The sequence below is a fragment of the Globicephala melas genome, chromosome 20, assembly GCF_963455315.2.
Source record: "Globicephala melas chromosome 20, mGloMel1.2, whole genome shotgun sequence".
NCBI lineage: Eukaryota > Metazoa > Chordata > Mammalia > Artiodactyla > Delphinidae > Globicephala > Globicephala melas.
In genome coordinates this window covers 19,294,420-19,318,026 of record NC_083333.1, presented here as the reverse complement: position 1 = coordinate 19,318,026, position 23,607 = coordinate 19,294,420, and the positions used below count along the sequence as shown (strand labels likewise).

Below are 23,607 nucleotides of genomic sequence, written 5' to 3'. Positions count from 1 at the left end.
AAGTGAAAGGAAAGATGAAAATGTCCCTCCACTGAGATAGTAACAAAGAATACACCTCGGGCATATTTCCTCAAAGAACTGTCCAAGAGAGCAGTCTTCCAAGATGACTCCTTTAGGGGAGACGTGACTCATTTGGCCAGAAACGGAGAAGCTTCCTTTCTGAGAAAAGTTAAGGACCAGTAATAAGAGCTGCCAGTGTCTCCATGGAGCTTCTTGTGAGCCAGGAACTGCTCTGAGCAGTTTCCCTAAATTCATTCATTCGATCCTCACAACAGCAGTCCCCAGGGACAGGTACTATTATTATGATCCCTACTCTGGAGGTGAGGAACTGAGGCACAGAGAGGCTGCACAACTAGCCAAAGATCACACAGCACATCCATGGCAGAGCCAGGACTTGCTCCGCCTGGTGGGTCAATCGAATATCACCAACATACAGTGGGGAAAACAAACGTCTCCCCAGCAGGTGGGAAAGGCCGCCTGCCTCAGAAACCTGAACACAACTGAGGAGGGGCCTCTGAGGGGCACAGAGGCAGCAGGGCCCTGAGAAGCCCAGTGGGCACATGGTGTATCCAGTCCTGGCCAGCGGCTGGGCAAGGGGGTCCCGCAGGGGGTAAAAAGAGATGCGGTCACCAGAGGGGGGTTCTCTCTGCTGACGTGAGGTTAGTGCACCGGGACTGGAGACTATGAGACCCTAATCCTGCTTCTCAGGAATGGGACTCCCAAATAAGGGGACACATGCACGTAGGCTCCATCATGGGGAGGAAAAATTCCTCACTCAAACGACAAACTCCTACCATGGTTTACACATCAGTGTCTTATGGTTTGATTATTGAGTCTTTCTCTGGGAGAAACATGCTACAGTAAGTTCACCAAAATAACGCTGCACCGCGAGGTCTCTGAGAGCCCCGCCAGCCACGCACACCCTCCTGTCACCCCAACATCTTCCACTCAACAGGATAAGTTGAGCCACAGGACGCTGGCCCCCAGGACACCCTTCCCCTTCCCCCTTCCCCCGGACCTGGACAGCTGTGCTCAGGGCTTCCTGCTCCTTACAGCATCTGGGTCAGTCTTCCTGGCTCCCTAAACCGACTGTGGGCCCCAAGAAGAAAGGCAGCCCTGGCCCCGCCAGGAGCGCACCCTTCCTGTAGAAGATCATGCCGGCGCGGCAGCCCCGCAGAGTCTTGTGGGTGGTGGTGGACACCACGTGGCAGTGCTCGAAGGGGGAGGGCACCACGCCGGCCGCCACCAGCCCACTGATGTGTGCCATGTCGGCCATGAGATACGCCCCGTTGTCGTCAGCGATCTCACGCAGCCGGGCGTAGTCCAGGTTCCGGGAGTAGCAGCTGGTCCCTGAGATGGCAAGGGTGACACTGAGTCAGCTCGAGAGCAGAGCCGCCTCGGTTGGGCACGATGTCTGAAAGCCGGCCTTGCCCCCTCTAAGGCCTGAGGATGGAAACGAGGGACGCCTGCAAATCCCGCCTGTGCCAAAGGCGACCCCCTGCTCTCTGCCCCTGTGTTGCGTGGCTGGGGCGGCCCCTGGCCATTAGCAGCCCAACTAGGCAGGGGCCAACATGTCCAGATGCTTCTGGGGAACAGTGCAGGACTAATGGTCCTGACAGAAAAGGAAACAGACCCAAGCAGCTCAGCTGCGCGGCAGAAACCAGCAGGGAATGAGGACAGGGTGGGAACAGCACACAAGCTTGTTTGTGAGAGGCTGGGGCCCCGCCGGGCTCCTCACCTGCGATGATGAGCTTCGGGTGGAAGAGGCGAGCATTCTCCTCCAGCTGGTCGTAGTTGATGTAGCCGGTGTCGGGGTTCACCTGTGGACAGCACGGAGACGGGGGCTTGGGCCACTTCTTCCTGCCTGGCTGTCGAGGGTAAGAGGACTCCCTCCACCTGCCCAGAGCTCTTTGCTGCCCTCGCTGCCAACCAGGACTTGTGGGCGAGACGGGGCACAAGTGCTTAGGCAACGAGGCATCATGGCTCTCGGACAGGATGCCCTGGGGGTCCTGGGCGAAGAGCGAGCCCTGCTCCTGACTCGCCGCAGAAGGAACCAGAGAGACAAACATGCAGCACGTGTGCGGGTGCGAAGGCCCTGCCGCCTCACCCCATGTCCGTCTAGTCCAGACACATGAGGCGAAAAGAAGAGAGAAAGGCTCGGGGGCCCAAAGGCCACCCAGGCCGACGCTACTCGGACACCTCGATTGTGCACCACGAAGGCCTAGAACCAGTAACGGATCAGCAAGGCCCCCGGTTACAGGGCTGAAAAACAAAGGTCAAGTGTGTGTGTGTGTGTGTGTGTGTGTGTGTGTGTGTGTGTGTGTGTGTGTGTGTGTGTGTGTGTGTGTGTGTGTGTGTGTGTGTGTGTGTGTGTGTGTGTGTGTGTGTGTGTGTGTGTGTGTGTGTGTGTGTGTGTGTGTGTGTGTAGGAAAAAATAGAAAACAAAATTTTAATAATATCATTACATTAGTTTTGAAAAACTGTAAAATATTTAACAAAAGATGAACAAGACCTCTGCACAAAGCACTATTGAGAAAAACTTAAAAACACCTAAAAAGAGTAATTAAGGCAGCGTGTGCTTGCAGGACGATCTGACAGACAGAACTGAGCCCAGAAGCAGAATCCCTTGTGCTGGAAGGCCACCCGCATGGTGAGGACGGCGGGGGGGGCGGGGGGGGCCTGCAGGAAGGAGGCCTTCCGGTCGCGGCACTAGGCCAGGTGGGTGCCCACCTGTCACCGGGGCACCGACCTCACCCCATACACAGAAATCCCTTCCCAACACACCACGGATCCATGTGCAGCATGTAAAACACAACACCTTTTTTTCCGGGGGGTCGGGGGGAACTCATTTCTTAGTAATTTCAGTTTATTAAAGTTGTGTTAAAGCACTTGTGCTGGGGAGTGGGTATAACCACAGAGGGGTCGCTGTAGGGAGACTTTAGGGGCCTGGGAGCCCCTGGGGAGGAGGTGGTTGGAAGCCCCTGCCCCCGCGGAGGGAGGATTCAGGTTGGGTGGGCGCCCTTTCCAAATGAAAAAGGTGCCTGCAGCTTAGCACAGTTACAGAGCTTGTGTGAGATGTCGCTGGGACCGGCGGAAGGATGCTCTGGGGCTTGGTCTGGGGCTTTGTTTCAAGGGCGTGAAGCGGTTCCTCCTCAGTCACCTGAACTCGGTGAAGAAACTGTTGGCTTAATAAAAAATCAACAGCTGACCCACAGTAAAAAATTGGACATAATTCTAAAAAAGTTTTAAAGGAGACTGATTACCAAAAAAAAAAACAATCTGTTGCTACTCTCTCCCTCCACATTTTGCTTTTTAAATTTGTGGGATTTTTTAAAAAGGTTTTTTGTATCTTGAAAATTCAACAATACAACAGCTCCTGGAAGGATTCACAGGCGTTCGTCACAGGGCAGCAACAGGAAGTGGAGAGGAGAGATTCCTGCTGCGGTTCCTGTCTGTCCGTGTGGGGCGACTGCTGGGAGGTGACGGTCCCGCAGAGAGGGCAGGGGCTGGGGAGGGGCCTAGCAGGGAGGCAGCCCGGCGGGCAGAGGAGGGAAGCCGCTGGCTGGATTTTTCAAAGAGCAAAGTTAGCTCAGCGAGCGTAATGCTGCGCGGCTGCCGTGGCAGGCACGTGGAAATGACCAGGAATGGCCATTCGACAAGAAACACCGGAGACGGGTCCAGATCCAAGGAAGCAGCACCCTGTGCACCACAAGCCACGATGCAGGTTACCTGCTTTCCACCCCACTCTGGTCGTCCCTGTTGATCAGCCGCCACGCCTCCGCGAGCCCACCAACCTTACATGCGGTTTTTGACCACACTGTTTATGATGACGAGGGCTGGTCCCATGCCGGGCACAGGCGGGTACTGGGTGCAGCTGGCTGAAGTCAGGTCTGGCAGGGGCGGGGGTGTAGACACAGGCTACTCTCACCATGCCAGGCGTGGGTGGCCGCACAGCCCCGGCTCTAGCCCCCCACCTGCAGGGACTCGGCCGGCGTGGAGGGCTGTGTGCTGGGGCCAACCCTGGGGGGTCTGGCTGTCACCCCCCCCGGTTCTGGACCAGCCAGCACCCCGACTGCGGCTGAAAGCCGTGGTCAGTCGCCTCCCCGCCCGTCTCCCTGCGCCTCAGCTCAGCCCCTAGCGCTCCATCCCCTGCGAGCCCTGAGTGCCCGAGGGTCCCCAGGGCAGGGAAAGGACAGTGACAGGGGTACTCCCTGAGGTGCCTGGGAATGAAGCTCTGTATTCCCATGGGCGCGCCCAGCACTGGAGGCTTTGAGAACAGGCTGTGGAGCTGCGGAGAGACGCACTTGTACCTTGTAGGCCATAGATTCGAAAAAGATGGACGTAGCAGAGATCTTCTTCTTGTTGGTCATGAACCCATGGGTCAGGTGGCCCCCGTCGGGCAGGTCCAGGCCCATGATGCGGCCGTGGGGCTCCACCAGGGCTGTGTACACCGCGAAGTTTGCGGGGGAGCCTGGAGCGGGCAGACCAGGGAGGTGCGATTACTCCTGCCCACAAGGCCGTCGACCAGGGTGGCCAGAACAGGCCTGGCCGCGATGCACTCCTCTGGCCCCAGGTGCCCCTGGTGGGGACATTCAGAGACGGGGGCTGCCCGGGAGGCGCTCGTGTAGCTAGCAGCCGAGGGCGACAGGGGAACACCCCAAGCCCAGCGGGATCCCCGGGAGGCTGGCAGGAAGGGGTCTGCCCAGGCCTGTCTGGACGTGGTGATTACCTGAGTAGGGTTGGACATTGACTCCCCAGCCCTGGGGGTCCAGGCCATAGACCTGCAGCGCTCGCTTCTGACAGAGGACCTCCAGCTCATCGATGAATTCCGTCCCGCCGTAGTACCTGCAGGGAAGGCAGGGGACGTGGGCCCACGCAGCCCACCTCTGCACTGAGGACGGAGGAGCAAGGGTGAGAACGCGCACCCTGAACCCACGCGACAGCTTCCGCCAGCGCCCAGGGGACTGTGTCTGGCCATCTGTGAGGAGGGGCGGACAGACCTTAGGGACACTGTCACGGCTGTGTGATCACCTATGTAAGGTGCCCACAGGAGTCAATTCACAGGGGTGGGGTGGGGAACAGTGGTTGCATTCTAATAAAATTTTACTTTTGGTTGAGTAATTCCATATCAAAATTTATCATGCATTTGTATTTTTTATTATTTGTATACTAATACTTGTAATAACTCAATCCAGAAGAAATTTTTAACACTTAGGCCTTGTGGTCACAAACAGCTTTAAAAATTTTAAACTAAATGTATATACATTTTTTGAGTATATTGAAAACCACATAACATAAAATTTGCCATCTTATTAACCATTTTTAAGCATTCAGTTCAGTAGTGTTACATTGATAAGTACGTTCACATTGTTGTGTAACAGATCTCCAGAACATTTTCATCTTGCAAAACTGAAACTCTGTATCCACTGAACAACAGCTCCCCACCCGCTTCCTGTCCCTGGAAACCACAGTTCTACTTTGTTCTGACAATTCCAGGAACTTCATCTATGTGGAATCATACATATTTGTCTTTTTGTGACTGGTTTATTTCATTGAGCATAATGTCCTCAAGGTTTGTCCATGTTGGAACAAGTGTCAGGATTTCCTTCTTTTTTGAGGCTGAAGGACATTCCAGTGTATGGATGGACCACAGTTTGTGTATCCACTCATCCAACAGTGGACACTTGGGTTGCTTCCACCTTTTGGTTCTTGTGAATAATACTGCAATGAACATGGGTGTACAAATATCTATTTGAAGTCCTGCTTTCAACCCTATTGGCTAAACACCCAGGAGTGGGATTGCTGGATCATACGATAGTTCTATTTTTAGTTTTTTTTAGGAACCTCCACACTGTTTTCCATAGTGGCGGCACCGTTTCACATTCCCACCAACAGAGCACGAGGCTTCCAGTTTCTCCACATCCTCGCCAACAACTGTCATTTTATTTTTTTGATAGTAGCCCTCCTAGGGGGTGTGAGGTGGTATCTCACCGTGGTTTTGATTGGCATTTCCCCGATGGTTAGTGATGCTGAACGTCTTGGCATGTGCCTGTTGGCCAGAGTTACTGTTTCATGGGTACAGAGCTTTGCTTCCACAAGATGAAAAAGTTCTGGAGATGGATGGTCACCATATCAAGAGTGTACTTAATGTCACTGAAGTTTTCACTTAAAAATGGTAACTTTTACGGTATGCGTATTTTACCACACTAAAGAGGGGGAATGTGAGGTCTGTACTCAGAACACTTCAGACACCAAACGTGTGGGCTTTTTCCTCACACCGACCAGCTCTGACAACCCTGTTGCCCTACAGTTCAGTTCTGACCTAGCTGCCCCGAGTTAGCGCCAGACCTACAGGACCTGCAAGGTTCGGGCCCCCCCATTCCGTGTGATGAGCCTGGGGTTCCTGTAACACCCCCTTAGGTCCAGCAATTGCTAGAAGGACTCACAGAACTCAGGGCGGCACTTTACTTACTGTTCCCGGTTAATTATAAAGGACACAACTGGGGCTTCCCTGGTGGCACAGTGGTTAAGAATCCACCTGCCAACGCAGGGGACACGGGTTCAAGCCCTGGTCCGGGAAGATCCCACATGCCGCGGAGCAACTAAGCCCGTGCGCCACAACTACTGAGCCTGTGCTCTAGAGCCCACGAGCCACAACTACTGAGCCCGTGAGCCACAACTACTGAAGCCCGTGCGCCTAGAACCCGTGCTCCTCAACAAGAGAAGCCACCACAATGAGAAGCCCGTGCACCACAGCAAAGAGTAGCCCCCGCTAGCCGGAACTAGAGAAAGCCCGCGCGCAGCAACGAAGACCCAACGCAGCCAAAAATAAATAAATAAAATAAACTTTAAAAATAAAGGATGCAACTCAGGACAAATGAAGAGATGCATGGGCAGGGTATGGGGAAGGGGCTTGGAGCTTCCACGCTCCCCCCCAGGCGCCACCCTCCCAGCACCTTGATGTGTCCGCCAGGCAGGACGGTCCCCAAGCCTCGCTGCTCAGGTTACTATGAGGCCTGACCGGTGAGATCGGCTGCCACGACTGACTGGGTCTCCAGCTCTCCAGTCAGGCCACCAGCCCCCATCCCAAAGCGCTCGAGGGGCCACCAAGTGTCACCCCCTTAACACACACTAGGTTCGGTGGGAAGGGCTCATCGTGAGTAACAAAAGCTGCTCAAGGGATTTGGGAGCTGTGTCAGGAATGGGACAAAGCCCCGATACCCTTCTACCATACTCTTGGGGTCCACAGAATTGAACACTTTACTGGGGGGACTGAACGGCACGCATATTACATCTCAATAAAACTGTGATAGAAAATAAAAACCAGAACTTTGTTTTTCCACTTGTATCAGGCAGCCGTTAATGCTAGATCAATATTGTTTTCAAATATTAACTCTGAACACTAATAATGTTCCAAAAGGTTAACTGACGTTACTAACAAAACATGAAAATGGTTAATAATCACCTCTTAAAAGAGTATTTTACCATGAATAAATGAGTTAATTATCTACACACCTATTTGAGTTTTTAACGACAGTCTTATTTGGTTCAGGGAAGGAACTGAAAACCACAGAACTAGTCTTACAGCTGAAAGGGGCTTCCCGGACTGATCTGGAGGGTCCCTTCTGCCTCATACTCCCTGCTCTGTGACCCAAAGGGCCTGGTCTCCCACAGCTTGCGGGAGAGCAGCCCACGCCAGGGACAGAGCTGTGGACGGGCAGGATGTCAGGCTGCACCACTTTCCAGGGGAGCAAAGACAGGACGGGATCTGAGTCACTGCAAGTCTCCCACAGAGGCAGCTGGGAGCTGTGGCAGGAGCCACGTGGCAACAGGGCCCATCAGACTGGAGCAGCCTCCTTCACGTATTCCCCAATTCCTTATCTGAAAAGGGGTGAGCATGCTTACTTTGTGGTCGGGCTGTGGATACCTAAAAATGAGGGTGTGTGACCATGCTTCGCGCTGCTAAAATGCGAGAAAATGAGGCTCGGGGGTGAAGAAAGTCAGCGAGTGCTCAGGGAGCGGCAACGCGGCCCCGGCTGCTGTCCCGCCCCACCCCCACTTTCCCCTCCATCCCCCCCCACACACACACACTCCCATCTGCCCGCACACCCCATTCTGTTCTGGGCTAGGGATTCGGTTTTGGCCTGGGATCCAAGCCATGGTCGACTTGACCCTCCAGAGAGCGGATGCCCCTCACTCATGTCGCCATGGGAACAGGGCTGGGGTGGGGGGTACTGCTGTGGCCACGGCGCCCTCAGCCCCAGCAGGAAGCAGCAAGGCTTCTGTACCACACCTCTCTGCAGAGGCACCGAAGCATTTTCTACAAGGTCAGCTGGAAATGCCAGAACCCCCGGGGCAGCCTGGGGTTTGGAGTGTGTGTGGTTTTCCAACATCAACGGCCAATTCTCGGACACCAACTAGGTGTCCAGTGATTCCACTCGGTTCTGACACTGACCACCCAGAGTCAGCACGGACCCACGGGCTGAGGGCTCAGGCCCACAAGTCTACCCCCAACTTCAGACGTCAGGAGAAAGTCCCCGGTCACCAGGCCACCCGCACTGCTGCCCAAGGTGGCTACAAATTCTGGGGTGCTCACAACCCCCTCAGGTTCAATAATTCACTGGAACAACTCGGGACTCAGGAAAGTGCTTTACTTATGATCACTGGTCTATCATGAAGGACTCACCTTGGGAACAGCTTAATGAAGGAGACGCGTGGGACAAGGTAAGGGAGGTGTGTGACCCACAACCACTGCCCTCTGGCTGCCCCACCCTGCCCCTCCCATGGGGTTGGGCATCGGGGGCCAAAAGTGCTGACCCTCTAATCAGCGTAGCATGGCATCTCCACTCCAAGGTGACCCTCCCTTTTCCGTGTCCTTTGGGACACAAGTGTACAAATTTGCAAAAACCTCGTGTTAATTCTGGAATCACCATCTTTGCCTCACCATGACTGTAATAAAAACCAGAAATGAATACGACTTCTTGTGGTTCTCAGGGTGAAGGAGTTGACGGAAATCACTCGGTAGGTAAACCCAGCACTTAAAATGCTGAAACGCTTTCTAGGATGAGAGGTTATTTTCACTTCGGGGTCCCCTTCCTGCTACGGAGGCGATTCCCCACACAACCTTCCACTAAGCACTGACATTCCTCGGGAGGTTCAGCTACGGCCGGCAGCTGCTCCTTCGGGACTGGCTGGTATTCCAGAAAGGCCCCAGGGGGACGGTCCAATGGACCCTGACTATCCTGCCCTGACAGCATCGGTGCTGCCACCCTCTGGGAATTGTAAGAGAGGAAACAGAAGGCCCCGCTGTTGAGAACCTGGCTGTCTTCTGAAATTTCCCCAGTTTTAGACTCCATCCTGATTCACTGCCTCGGAGGCAGGCCTGGATGACACTCACGTACCTTTGGCCCGGGTACCCCTCGGAGTACTTGTTGTTTAGGCAAGAACCCAGGGCCTCCAGAACAGCCCGGCTGGCAAAGTTCTCGGAGGCGATCAGCTCCAGGCCGACCCTCTGCCGGTTACTCTCCTTCTTAATGATGTTGTAAACCTGACGAGAAGAAAACAGGCGCTGAACACTGGGACGTTTCAGTTGAACGTTTCGCTCTGATCAAAGCTATAACCCAGTAAAGAGAAGAGACGCTATTACACACTCATACTTTGCCCTCAGAAGCCGAGCATAACCGGACTAAGGTGATTCCCACAGCACCTAAGGAACAGAGGAAATCTTCCTCAAAGCTTTTAGCACCTGGGAAGGAATTAACAGAAAATGAATTAAGGAAAACAAAACGATGGAAGAGAAGATGATCCTTAAAACACATATCCCACAGAATTTTAAATTCTATACCATCTTCTTCTTTTCATCCCTACAGTTCACCAAGTTTTCCCCTCCTGAACCTTGCTCCCCTTCCTTAAAATAAAAGATGTTTAGATAAATCCAGAGAGACAGAAAATAGACCAGTGGTTGCCTCGGGCTGGGAATTTGGGGGGTGGATGGGGTGACTGCTAATGGGTTTGAGGTTTCTTTTTGGAGGGATTAAAATGTTCTAAAAGTGATCGTGAGTACTCTAAAAACCACTGAATTGTGTACTTTAAATGGGTGACTTGTATGGTAAGTGCATTCACTCCTCTCACGCATAAAGCTGTTATAAAAATACGTAAATAAAAGATGCTTCTAGAAATACTCCTCTGGGGCTTCCCTGGTGGCGCAGTGGTTGGGAGTCCGCCTGCTGATGCAGGGGACACGGGTTCGTGACCCGGTCCGGGAAGATCCCACATGCCGCGGAGCGGCTGGGCCCGTGAGCCATGGCCGCTGAGCCTGCGCGTCCGGAGCCTGTGCTCCGCAACGGGAGAGGCCACGACAGTGAGAGGCCCGCGTACCGCAAAAAACAAATAAATAAAGAAATAAGAAATACTCTTCTGAATGTAAGGAAAAATGTAAGGTCAAATCTCAATGACCGACCGGTCCCCCTTTCCTCGGGAGCAGCCAGCACAGTGCTCTGCACTTCGCAGAAACTCAAATATCTAAATTTACCCTCAAAGGACTTATAGCCACTTTGCAGCCACTGCCTATAAATCCGCCCTCTTACCTGAACCACAAGGCTGTCCCGAGCACGGTTTATTTCTAGTGAGAACTAGAGGTCTGAACAAGGGCCTCCAACATCAGAACACCCGATAGGACCCGCAGCCTCACCTCCACGTCGCTATCTTTCAGGGGCTGCGCCAGCATCTTCTCATGCGAGGACCACAAGTTGGCATCCGCGGGGGCTCCGTTGACGGGAGTCGCCATCGTGCTGGTTCAGAGTCGCCTAAAAATGGGAAAACTTCCAACATTAAACTCAGTCACAGCTTGGGGCTTCCCCGGTGGCGCAGTGGTTAAGAATCCACCTGCCAATGCAGGGAACACGGGTTCGAGCCCTGGTCCGGGAAGATCCCACATGCCGCGGAGCAACTAAGCCCGTGCACCACAAGTACTGAGCCCGCGCGCCACAACTACTGAAGCCTGCGCGCCTAGAGCCCGTGCTCCGCAACGAGAAGCCACTGCAATGAGAAGTCCGTGCACGGCAACAAAGAGTAGCCCCTGCTCGCCGCAACTAGAGAAAGCTTGTACGCAGCAACGAAGACCCAATGCAGCCAAAAATAAATAATTAAAAAACCCTCAGTCACAGCTCAGTACCACCTGTCAGTTCCTGAGTCGCCAAAGTACTGACACACGTGTTAGCCTTGCCCCCAGAACCACCTGGAGACCTCGAGGACTCTGCTGCAGAACCACCACGAGGGCTCCCTGCTGGTTCATCAGGAGACCCACCCTCCTTGCCTCGAGGCCAAACCAGCCTCACGGAGCCAGACATCCCCTCTTCACAGCTGAACTTATCCTAGTTGTGGCTTAGCTCTAAGCCAGCTTCCTTGAAGGCAAGGACTGAGGGTTACTTTTTAAAAAATCTCCCACAGTACCAGGCACAGCCATACAGGAGTAATATTTGCCAAGTGAGCAAGTGAATTGCTGGCTTATTATTCCTTCCATTTTTCAAGTACTGAAAATGAGACTCAGGAAAGTATCTTAGCCAAGGGCTGCAGAGCCCGCTGGCCACGGAGGACAGACTCAAACCCCAGCTCACACTCCACACACCCAGAGTCCCGCCGCCGGGGCTGCAGGTAAAGCGCGCGCTGGCTGGAACCCAGGCCTCCCGTAAGGAATACGGTCAGAGGCACACGCCTGGATTCGGCATCACTGCAGTACAGCCAGCTGGACAGGCGTGTCTTAACATACGTTCCCACAAAGAACGAGCATGTGAGCTCAGTGGTATTTCTGCTCAAGTGAGAGCTTAAATATTTACAGGAACTGCCCTCCTTTAATCAGTAGTTGGCAGCTTTTCAGTGCTCTCCATGAATTAGGTAAGTTTTCATTTCAAATTCTTTCCCTCAACAATTACTTGATGGAGGCCTGCAGCAGCCATGGCATTGGCATTGGGAACACAGTGGGAACCAAACGGGCCGAACCTTCGCGGCGGTTACCGGGGGAGGCGAGCAGGAAACAGAGCAAGCGCACTAAATGCAGGTGGATAACTGAGCCACAAGGACTAGAGCTGGGGCGGGCTCAGTCTGGACAGTGGCTGTTGGAGGAGAGGACACCAGACGGAGCACTGGGTGTGTATACATAATATACATAATATATGTAATATATATATAGGTCTCTGCTCCTAACCCCCCCGCGATTCCCTGGGTGATGGGAGTATCTTTTGTCCTGATGAGGTGACTCCAGGCGGGCTCCTGGATGGGCACTGGCCACCAGAAAGACCAGGGAAGCTTGGAATTTGCAGCACCCGCACGGAGGCCCCAACTCCTCCAGAGAGGGGAGGGAGCTGGAAATGGGGTTAATGATCCATCAGGCCTCCAGGAAGAAGCCCCCATAACATCCCAGTAGCACAGGGTTCGGGGAGCGAACCAGGTGGGTGAACATTCCACACCGAGTGGGTGATGCACCCCAACTCCACGAAGACCCTCCCCAGCCCTGCCCCGTGCCTCTCTCTCTCCATCTGGCTGCTCATCTGTGTCTTTTATCACATCCTTTAATAAACCGGCGAACGTAAGTGTCTCTCTGAGTTCTGTGAGCTGCTCTAGCAAACGCTCCAGTCCAGGGGGGCCCTGAGAGCCTCGGATTTGTAGGCAAGCCCGACAGAAGCTGTGGGTCACCTGGGGACCCAGTACTCGCAACGGCACCTGAAGTGGGCCGGGGGAGGCTGTCTGCTGGGACAGAACACTTGACCTGTGTGGTCTGTGCTAACTCTGGTTAGTGTCAGAACTGAGTTCAATTTTAAGACACCAGCTGGTGTGGCAGGAGTGCTGGGTAAGGAACTGTCTGGTGTCAGAAGTGCTGTGACTGGTAGTGGGGAGAGTAAAGGGGAGACACAGCAGAAAGAGCACAGTTTTTCCTACACAAGTACAGACAGTATAATTTGCTAGACAAATATACCCAGTAAATAAATAGGCTAATAGTTCCCCAGTCACAGGGGTCCTCCTCCATCTCTGGGAGAGCTACTGAAAAGACACCATCAGTAAACTTTAACCAGGAAATCCCTAACTGGGACTTTTGAAGCAGCCGTTATTTTACCACAAGTACAGCATGATTAGAAATACGGCCACTCCCACAAACCCAACAGTGAGTGCTGGGACTTAAATGCCACGAATGCTTCAGCAGCAGAGGCAGCACAGGCCACCGTGCCAGGGCCTCATCCACATTGTGCCAGAAGTGGAGAGACGTGGGTGCTCTGGGCGTCCTGCCCACGGCTCCTCCTAACTCAAGCCCGGATTCCCACGTGCCCTCAGCAGGTGGCAAACCCACAGAAAAAGCACAAGAGACAAAACAGGCCCTCTGGTCCTAGAATCTCAGAGAAAAGCTTCTTTTAGATACCGACTACTCAAGGTGAAAGAGGATTCAAAGGTGGCACGCAACACAGAGCAGGCATTTCTCAACCACCAAGTAACTGGAGTCCGTTTGGAGCCCCCTCTCCCCGCCCTCCCCCCAGGACAGTCAGATCTACAACCGTCCCCGAGAGGCACTCAGACCAGCTCTGCTCAGGAGAAACTGCTCTCTGCTCTCCAGCTGTGGTCTCGCTCGTCTCACTCAGTGTCACCACCTGTGGCCCTCTGCCCTCTCTGCAATCCCTTCTCTTACCCAAGTTGCAAACTCGGAGTCCCAGTTCCTTCTCGACCTTGGGGAGGGCTCTCTGTGTGGCCGGCGCCCCCTCCTAGGCGGGCAGTGCCCCCCTGCTCTCACTGAAACCCCGTGGGGGAGTTTTCCACCGTGTATCCTGTTCCCACTCAGGTCAAGTCATCCCCCAAATGGAGTGCTCAGTCCACACCCAACTTGAGTTCTAATTAAGCTTTTTTTTTAAACCACGAAGAAGCCTGAATTCTTTATTCAAACAATAACTTCAAGGTTTTTTGACTTGTTTCAATTAAATCAATAATATCTATTACAGATATAATCTATTATATCCTGGAGCATTCTAAACTACAGTAAGAAAAGCAAAGATCCTGAATGTGACGGTTAGTTCATGTGCCAGCCTGTCAGGGCTGAGGGACACCCAGATAGCTGGCAAACAAGTGAGACAAAGATCCTGAGACTGTGCTTTTTTAGATCAGAGGGAAGATCATTTTTTAACTGATACTATATTTAGGGAAGACATACTTACCATCTATTCTTCGAGTCTGGAGGTTGGCTGGAAAACAGTACACCTTGAACTTCTCTCATCTTTTTTGAACTGTGATGTAAGTGCACAGTTCAGTGGCATTAAATACACTCACACTGTCGTGCAGCCATCCCCACCATCGTCTCCAGGATGCTTCCATCTTCCCAAACAGAAACTCTGTCCCCATTAAACATACTCTGTTCCCTTCTCCTCCAGCCTGGGGTTAAAAACTATTCTAGGGCTTCCCTGGCGGCGCAGTGGTTGAGAGTCCGCCTGCCGATGCAGGGGACATGGGTTCGTGCCCCGGTCCAGGAAGATCCCACATGCCGCGGAGCGGCTGGGCCAATGAGCCATGGCTGCTGAGCCTGTGCGTCTGGAGCCTGTGCTCCGCAACGGGAGAGGCCACAACGGTGAGAGGCCCGTGTACCGCAAAAAAAAAAAAAAAACCACACCAAAAAAACTATTCTAGTTTCTATCTCTATGAATTTGACTATTTCAGGTATGTCATGTAAATGAAGTCACAGAATATTTCTCCTTTGTGTTTGGCTTATTTCACATAGCATAATGTCATCAAAGTTCACGCATGTTGGAGCATGTGTCAGAATTTCCTTCCTTTTAAAGGCTGGGTAATAGTCCATTGTATGGATAGACTATGTTTTGTTTATCCATCCATCCATTGCTGATACCTGGGCTGCTCCCACCTCTTGGCTATCGTGAGTAACACTGCTATGAACACAGGTGTACAAATATCAAGTCCCTGATTTCAATCCTTTTGGGTATAGGCCCAGAAGTGAAATTGCTGGATCATATAGTAATTCTATGTTTAATTCAAAATAAGCTTTTGGTATTTAGGAGCTTTACTTCACTATTATTAGCCTACAATGGATTCATTCATTCCTTCAACAAATATTTATTGAGTGACTGCTATATCCCAGGCACTGAGCTAGGCGTTAAGAATACTAGGGTCAGCAAGACAGAGGCCCTGCTCTTATGAAAAGCAGGCTCTAAAAAAGTAAACAAGAAATACGCGGGATAACTTCAGGGGGTGATGACTGTTATGAGGGCAATAAACGGGTGGTGGGCTTCTGCAGACCGGCCGTGGCAGGTGCCTGAGCTAAGATCTGAACAGCGGAAAGGAGCCAAGCTTATGAGGTGGGGGGAAGAGCCATCACCAAGAGCAAAGGCCCTACAATGGGAAGAGGTTTCACTTGCTGAGGGGCAGAAATCAGGACCAAAACAGAGACACAGGAGATGAGATCTGAGGGCCCAAAGGCCAGAGCTGGGATGGGAGAACAGATTCTCACCTTGACAGTACATAGCTGACAAGTTATTTCCCAGTGCACCTGTTTGAGAAATAACTGTCTGAAACTAACAACTAGAGAAACCCAATTGGAGAAGATCCAGGTTCCTTATGGAAGAGCAGGTGGACATCTCACGGGCTGGACCCCTCCCATTCTCCACTTCCCAACGGTGAAGACCACACCCCCACACCCCCACACCCCACACCCAGGGGAGCTGTGCTGAACTCACTGCAGAGGCAGCCTGTGGGGTTCAAGCCCCGCCCCCACTTCCTAATGTGCAGCCCCAGGTGCTGACACCTGTTTGTCGGTCCCCTCATATATGACTCAGGGACGACAGTTCTGAGTTAATTGGGAGTTAAATGAGGTACCAGACACAGAGCACTCAGACAGGGCCAGGCAGAGTAACTACTCAAAAATCAGCAGCTACTATTGTTATGAAAGACACCTGGGGATCTTAGAGCCATGTTACTACCACTCAGTAACCCCAGCTGAGCACCCCAGGAAAACACATCTCACTGCAGCGGTTACTATGTTACACTGTTGGTGCTTCCACTGGAGAAATGTCACTCACCTCTGGCATGATCCTCACCTCAACCCCAGGGATAAACAGTCCAAGTACGTGAATTTACTTGCCAAGGTTACCAGCCTCTCCATGCCCCCAGATCTTCCCTGGGCCTTTGTCACACAAGTGGTACCAGCCAGGAGTCTCCTGAGGGAACTACCATCTGTCCGTGTTCCCTACTTTATAAAGGAGGAAACAGACTCAGAAGCTAAGTGGCTTATAATAGTGAGAGTCAGAATCAACTCTTTTCCGTGACACTGCACTAAATAAAAGCACAATCGCCCACGTCCACTGCATGTTCCTTCAAGTAAAAAAATTATGAGTCCATAAGAACCCGAACTGGTGTTTCCAGTCCGCCAACTCTGCCCGACTGAAGCGCATGTTTGTGCCAGCCTAAGCTGACCAAGGGTCGCTTAACTTCCTGGACCTCGACGTGCAGGGCCCCGGGCCAAGAACCCCACAGGGCAGCGCTTGTCTCCTAGGCCGGGATGAGGCATGGGGAAGACAGGCGCAGGCCCGCCCTGCAGGGCGACAGCACGTGCAGCGGCACCGCGCGGGCTACGCCACTGTTCAGGCTGCAGGGCGGCTCTCAGGCCCGCCGCCCTCTCCGAGCCTCCCCTTCCCTGCCTGCGAAATGGGCTACAGAACAGCACTCTGCTGCAGCCCCGCCGTGAGGATACTGTGGCGAGGTGACGCGCTGCACTGAAACCTAAAGTGCTCCACGAGCAACGCGGCCGCCAGCACGGGCAGCGAGCCTTCGCAGCTGCGGCCGAGGCCACCGCTCCCCCCCACCCCCCAGCACGGGTCTCGACCCGGGGCCGCGCGCGCGCACTGCCGCCGGGTCCCTCACCCCAGGCACCAGCAAGGCGCTCCGCACTCACCCGACCCCGCTTCTCGGAGCCACGGTTAAGTGCAGCCCGGGACACCGTGCCACTCGGTGCGGCCGGCTACACCGAAGTCCGGATCCGCAATCCCGCGCCCCCCGCCACGTGATCCGCGCGTTAGGCAGGCACCAGAACCTGGCGCGCAACGCCCCGGCCCGGCCCCGCCCCAGGAGCGCCCAATCAGAGCGCGCATCCCGGCGAGCCCCGCCCCAGAGGCGTCCAGTCAGAGCGCGAAACTGGGCGAGCCCCGCCCCCGGAGGCGCCCGCGTTATTGGCTGCAGCGGGCTGGGCCCCGCCCAGCACGGTGGCGAGGTGCCCCTGCTCACCTGGGCCAGGGGACATGGTGTCATCCGCCCGGGCTGCGGGCCAGGGGCCGGGGATTTCCGAGAAGACGGAGGATTAGAGGTGGATTCTGTTGCTATACTTAACTTTTGCATTGTCCTACTTACAGGTTAGCACAGTGGTCATTTAAATAGGACAAACGTGGGTTCCAACTCCGACACTATTATTCTGCACATACAGAATCCTAGACCAGTCACTTCACTTATTGAGTTTCATACTTCTCATCTTTGAATTGGAGATAATTATATCTGCCTGGCAGGGCTGTTGGGAGGACTCATAGACATATCTAAAACACTTGACATTGTGCCCGACACACAGTAAGGGCTCAATAATATAAACCATTGTTAAGAATTAAAAAACCGAGGGGCTGCACGATATAGGGAAAGAGCTGACAAAAGTTCTCTCCCCGACAGAAGCCTGACTTTTGGACTTTCCTGTTTGTCTCTGTGTTGTTGGATTTAATTAAGCAAGAACCCTGCTAAGTCAGTTTAGACAGAACCCTACTCCCCACCCACCCACCCCCCACCCCATTCTCCATATCTGATTGGATCCTCATCCTCTACGATCCTCGGTGATGTCTGATCACCCAGGCCTGGTCGGTTTAGCCAGAAACATCAAGTTTCTGACATCACATCAGAAACTTGATGTGATGTCAGAAACCCTGACCCCCCCGCCCCCCGATGTTTCCTCTTAGTAATTTTCCATCCACCAACCTCACCATGTTCCTTGGCTATAAATTTCCACTGCTCCTGCTGTGTTCAGAGTTGAGCCCAATCTCTATCCCCAACTGCAAGATTCCGTGGCAGTGGTCCCTACACCTACTGAAATATCCCCGCCCCCTTGAATAAAATCTGCCTTACTGTGTCATTGAATATTTTTTTCTTTAGTAGCTCCTGATCTTTCAGTTCTCAACGTACCTACAACACTTTACCTCTTACAATGTCAAGCAATTTCCAAAATGTTGCAACAAATGTCACTGATGTCACAGTGAATGGATTCAAAGCTGATTCGGAAAAGTCCAGGGAAAGACAATGAGAGAGTAGGGATCCGTAACAATTCAGAGAGGAAGCACTGTTATTTCCAGGAGTCATGCACTGCAATGTATATAAAGTTAATCCTTGAACAACTTGGGGATTGGGGGCCCCAATGCCTGCAAAGTCAAAAATCCACTTACAAGTTCAAGATCAGCCCTCTGTGTCCGTGGTTCCACATCCAAGGATTCAACCAACGATGGATCGATGGATCGTGTAGTACTGTAGTTAGTATTTATATAGAAAAAAAAAAAAAACTCTCATACCAGTCGACCCGCACAGTTCAAACTCATCCTCCTTGAGGATCAACTGTAGTGAGAATGATTTTGTCAAATGCTTTTTTGCCTAGTGACTCCCTTCCTTCCCCTAGTTCCCCTGCCTTCCACTCCCCCCCCCACTTCCCCCATGGATTTTTGGAATTTAGAGCATCAAGCAGGAAGTAGATTGTAAAAATAAATACAAATTTAAAATAAAAGGCTTAATTTCCTCAGTTTAAATAAGAGATTTCCCTCCCCTCCATTTTCTTTGAGCATTTACTTTACAAAACTTGTAAGTGCTTTCTCTTCTTTGAAACAAAGCAGGACCCTGCAGGACCTTCCAGGGGACAGACACCCCCCCCCCCCCCCGTGTCCCCTGCTTCTTGTTTGTAGAAAGGCTTTAGCCTCCTAAGCTTTCCCAAGTTCCAAAAAGCAAATTTAATCAGAGAAGTGAGAAAATGCAGAAACAAAGGAAAGCAGTCAAGCAAGATAAAATAATAATAGTTTACCCATAAACAAATTAAGAACCTTTAGTTCCTCCTCAAGGGCTACAGATAACATCCTGAGCCATATCCTTGAGCTGTTTTGCAGAAACTAAAACCCCCACCAGGTGGAAGGAGTTAGCTGCATGCTGCCCACCAGCACATAGACCCCAGACCGGTGAAAGCCAAAAAATTGATAATTGAGATTCCCAAAACACTACCCTGTTACCTCACCACCAACCAATCAGAAGAATGGTCACGAGCTGATCACACACCCTTGAACCCTCACCCCTAATATTGTCTCTAAAAACCCTCCTGAAAACCATTGGGGAGTTTGGGTCTTTTGAGCATGAGCTGCCATTCTCTTTACTTGGCCCTGCGGTAAATGCTGTACTTTATTTCACCACAAACCTGTGTCAGTAGGTTGGCTTTGCTGTGCATCAGGTGAGCAGATGCAAGTTCAGTTTGGTAACATCTCTTTGAAATGTATATAAATTCTTTTGAAGACTAGATAGGTCTTTTGTCAAATTTATGACCCAGGAATGTCGTTCTCAAGAACCTGGGAGCCATCTCTTTGAAACGGAAATGTGAAGGATCCAGCACAGCTATTTCCAAGTGACTGTGGGTGGGTAGGAGCCTCCTTCTAAGTTGCAAAACTACCTCCCGTCATAAAGATAGAAGTTTGTTGTTCCTCCTGAAACAGGAATGAAGGAACAGAGCAAAACCATCAAAAGAATGACACAGCCTTTGAGGATACAATAAAAACTGGTTAGAACCAATCAGGCCCAAGATAGTAGAAGATTCAACTTCCAGTAGACCTTGAGCTTCATTATACGCTCACTGTAATGCATTAGCATCTAAATGACACACCACAGGCACCAAGACAGTTCGAAGGCTGACCATAAAAGAACAAAAAGTGGGCCGTGGCCCAATTCCTGGAAATCCCTGCCCGTTATCCAAAATAATTGGGATAATCCTCGCACTTGTTAGCCTATGAAATTACCCAGCCCGGAGAAACTAAAACTCCACACCCCAGCGCTGCTCTCACCTTCTGAAAGGGACTGCATTCTGCCTGAGGAATGTGTGCATATCTCTCTAAACAAACTCACTTCTACTTTACTATGGCTCGCCCTTAAATTCTCTCCTGTGTGAAGCCAAGGACCCTCACTTGCGGGTCTGTCCCGTCCCAGGAACTCGCGCGAGACCTGAGACGTGACTATTCTCTCACTCCCCCATTCTCCTGCAGCACCTTTTGTGGCGGCCACGAAAGGGACATCGAAGGGCATAGTGTTGATCCGCCTACTGAGCTATGGCTCCCCTCTGCGGAGGGTGGCCGGGACTTGTCCCGAGCCCTGAAAGTTCAAGTAGCCCTTAGGTGGCGGCTGACGCTGCCTGCGAGATTGGGCAGAGACCAGCTCTCTGGCCCTGAAGGAGCCTGCCGGGCCCAGGGCTTTTCTCCCCTCAATCTCCCTCATTCTCCCTATCACTCTATCTCTTTGGACCCAAGATGATCCACAGGGACCACCACTCGGACTTCCAAATTAAGACCGTGGCAAGCCATCGGCAACTTGATTGGGTGAGTTTCCCGTCCGCGGCTCCTCAAGCCCGATTCCGCCCCCCTTACTCGTTCTTAGTCTCAGCCTGGTTCCAGAATGCCAGAACTGCATCAGGGGGCCCAAATGGGGCACTACAGGAGCCTCCGGCTAGATTGTGGCTCGGCCCTCCGTGGCTGCCGCTCAGGGCGCACGGCCGCACTGCACCCCTGGTCACACATGGCGGTCTCAGACTTTATCAACCCCTGAGCAGAGGTAGTGGTGGAGCTCCTTTCTCAATGGTCCTACGAATCTCTGGCCTGGGAAGTGTCCTGGCTGTACACCTTCCCTCCTGTCCCAGATTTCTCTTATATCCTCCTTTTCTCATCCCCTCCTGATTTCTTAGACTGTCTACAGGTCCTGGAGCCTCCCTGCCAGCTCTGCCAGCAGATGGGGCGTTACCTCTGTTTTACTTCTGTGAAGAGGTGCCCCTCCTCAACAGCACAAAGACATATCCTGAGGGGAGCTTTTGCCTTGTATTGTTATCACTACAGCTCCAGCCCTACCCTTCAGCTCTATTTGTTTCTCTTTTTCTTTCTCAGAAAGATTTCAGGTGCCCACAGGGACCTCACTGTTGTCTTTGCCAAACAGACCCTTTCTCATGGCCTGACAGCCACAAGCCCAGTTTCCCCTGCTTAATTAAACATCTCTTCTGCCGTGATCCCCTACCCTGGAGCTGGGAGCCATCATGGATCAAGCCAATTACACTATCTCCTACACTGCCATCAGGATTTATCTCTGTGACACTCCCTTGAGGAGCTCCACCCACTAGAGTCTCTGGCAGCACACTCTCTTCTTACATTTTGGGATATCAGGGACAACAACAAAGGCACAGTTATTGGCTGCAGCCCTAGCCCCTGCACCACCTCAGGGTTACCCTCCCTTGAGAAAGTCCATGGCAAGGACAGGATCCAGGAAGTCTGGACCAGAGCCATGGCCCTGCCAAGAAGAGATCTGTTTGAAGTGCAGCCAGGAAGACGAATGTCACCCATGAGGAAGACAGCCAGCAGTACCCTGTCCAAAATGTAAACACAAGGACCACTGGAAGTGGGACTGCCCTCAGTCCCAAAGGCGACTCAGGGTTCCCACACCAACGATGGCTGACAGGACCAAAGACTGATGGGGCCTGGGACCCTCCATGGCTCCCAAAGGACTCCTGGTCACGTCTCCAGAGGAGCTTCAGGCAGCCCTTGATGTGGCCAGTACGAGAGTTATTTTCTTGTTAGATACGGGGGCTGCCCACTCTGTGCTGACCGATTTCCCTGGACCCTTGTACAATCCTGTATGATAACGGGGGTTGATGGATGGCCCAAACCAAGTGATTCAGTACACGCCCCCCCCCGCCCCCCGCCAGCTGCTTGCTAGGAAATTTTACCCTTGCACATCAGTTTCTGCTCATGTCTGAGTGCCCCATCCCCTGCTGTGAAGGGACTTGCTCACTAAGTTCCAGACAGTACTCCAAACTTGGAGACCCTCACAGAGAAGGCACCCAGCCGTGCGAACCTGCCTCAGTCTCAAGCCAGAGGAGGTCTCCATTCCACCCCATATTGTATCTCAAGAGAACCTCACTGTCTGGGACACTGAGGTCCTGGCAAAGCTACTAATGTGCCCCCAGTTCATATCTCGTTAAAACCCAATGCTGATTACCCGTGGAAGAGACAGGGTCCCTTGAGGCCCAAGGCTCAACAGGTATCCAACTTTTAATAACCAAGTTCTTAAAATATGGGCTGTTACGACCCTGCTGATCTCTGTGTAATACCCCCATTCTGCCCATCAGAAACAGAGTGGAGAATACAGGTTTGTTCAAGCCCTGAGGGCAGTTAATGAGGCAGTGGTTCCAGTTCACCCTCACCCGATAGTCCTTAATCCATACACCATATTGACCCAAGTCCCAGAGACTGCAAACTGGTTCGCAGTGCTAGACCTAAAGGATGCTTTCTCTAGCATCCCCCTGCACCCACACTCCCAATACCTCTTTGCCTTTGAGTGGACAAATCCAGACAGCCACATAGTGCCACAAATGCCTCCACTCTGTAGCATTCGAGTAGAGGGTAACCATGGGGTAAGTGGAATGGACTAAAAATAGTCAGGCTACCTTCAGAAATGGGACCACGTGAGGCCGTAGACCAGCCTCTTCAGATCAAAGGCCAACTGAGGGCCATAATTAGAAAATTTCTTAAACCCAGGGTGGATGCTCAAAAGTGTTTGCAAATAGATTAACAAAATGGGAGGTCACCGGTCTGACCAAACTGACCATAGTTGATAGGAATTTTGGGGGGGAGGGCCTTCTCCCCTAAGGTAAATGAGGGAAAGTGAAACATTCCAACCTAGGTGTCAAGTCTTTTGGTATCATTGAGGTGGCCACCAAATTCTTTGAGAGAAAACACAAAAAGCTGTCCTTAATTTACACATCTAGTCTTTACAGGACCAGAGGTGTGGCTCCAAATAATCGGAAACCTACAAGTCCTTTTACCACTCCCCAAACCTCCCCTACTTATCTTAAGAGGCGTGTAAGTGTTGAGGGAAAATTTTTTTTCTGTCCTTAAGGGAACAAAATCATCCTAGGAGGAACATGCCTTTCTCTTCATGCCTCTGAGATGCAAATGTTCTACCTGATCTTCTCCAGGAACCCTTATCTCTGCCTTTTTAAAATGCAAATTTCAGGAAAGGGGGTAGGTAATTTGGAGCTTGACAGTCAAGGACAAATAGAAGTCTAAGTGCCTTTCATAAATATTAGTTAAAAGGGATCCATCTAGACAGGTGACCTTGACTTGTTCCATCTACCAGAAACCCGATTTGAATTCTACCTCTTTTGCAACTGATGGATTTTACGTCCTTGTACCTGATTCATGGCTAAAACTTTGGAATGGCAACTATGAGGTCTCTGTTTGCATGTTTGTATGCATCTTACCAAAATTAATCTGTAAAAGAGCTCTATTTAAATGGCTTTAAGGGGGCTTCCATGGT

The 23,607-nt window shown here is 52.0% G+C and overlaps 1 protein-coding gene across 3 annotated transcripts in view; it reads right to left on the bottom strand.

The window, feature by feature from the left end:
- The window catches only part of SHMT1 (serine hydroxymethyltransferase 1), a 60,778-nt gene that overhangs the window by 4,558 nt on the left and 32,613 nt on the right, over nucleotides 1-23,607 (bottom strand). Inside the window, exons 4-11 of one of the 3 annotated variants that reach the window (XM_060290156.2) lie at nucleotides 19,460-19,742; nucleotides 18,453-18,531; nucleotides 10,691-10,805; nucleotides 9,402-9,547; nucleotides 4,730-4,845; nucleotides 4,311-4,471; nucleotides 1,739-1,820; nucleotides 1,138-1,350 (exon numbers count right to left, since the gene is read on the bottom strand). In XM_060290156.2, the coding sequence (XP_060146139.1) occupies nucleotides 1,138-1,350; nucleotides 1,739-1,820; nucleotides 4,311-4,471; nucleotides 4,730-4,845; nucleotides 9,402-9,547; nucleotides 10,691-10,786 (814 nt within the window). In that variant the 5' untranslated portion in view covers nucleotides 10,787-10,805; nucleotides 18,453-18,531; nucleotides 19,460-19,742. Of the gene's footprint in view, nucleotides 1-1,137; nucleotides 1,351-1,738; nucleotides 1,821-4,310; nucleotides 4,472-4,729; nucleotides 4,846-9,401; nucleotides 9,548-10,690; nucleotides 10,806-16,933; nucleotides 17,082-18,452; nucleotides 18,532-19,459; nucleotides 19,743-23,607 lie in introns of those variants that run through there. The other 2 variants (XM_030861230.2, XM_060290157.2) reach the window with 2 other exon arrangements.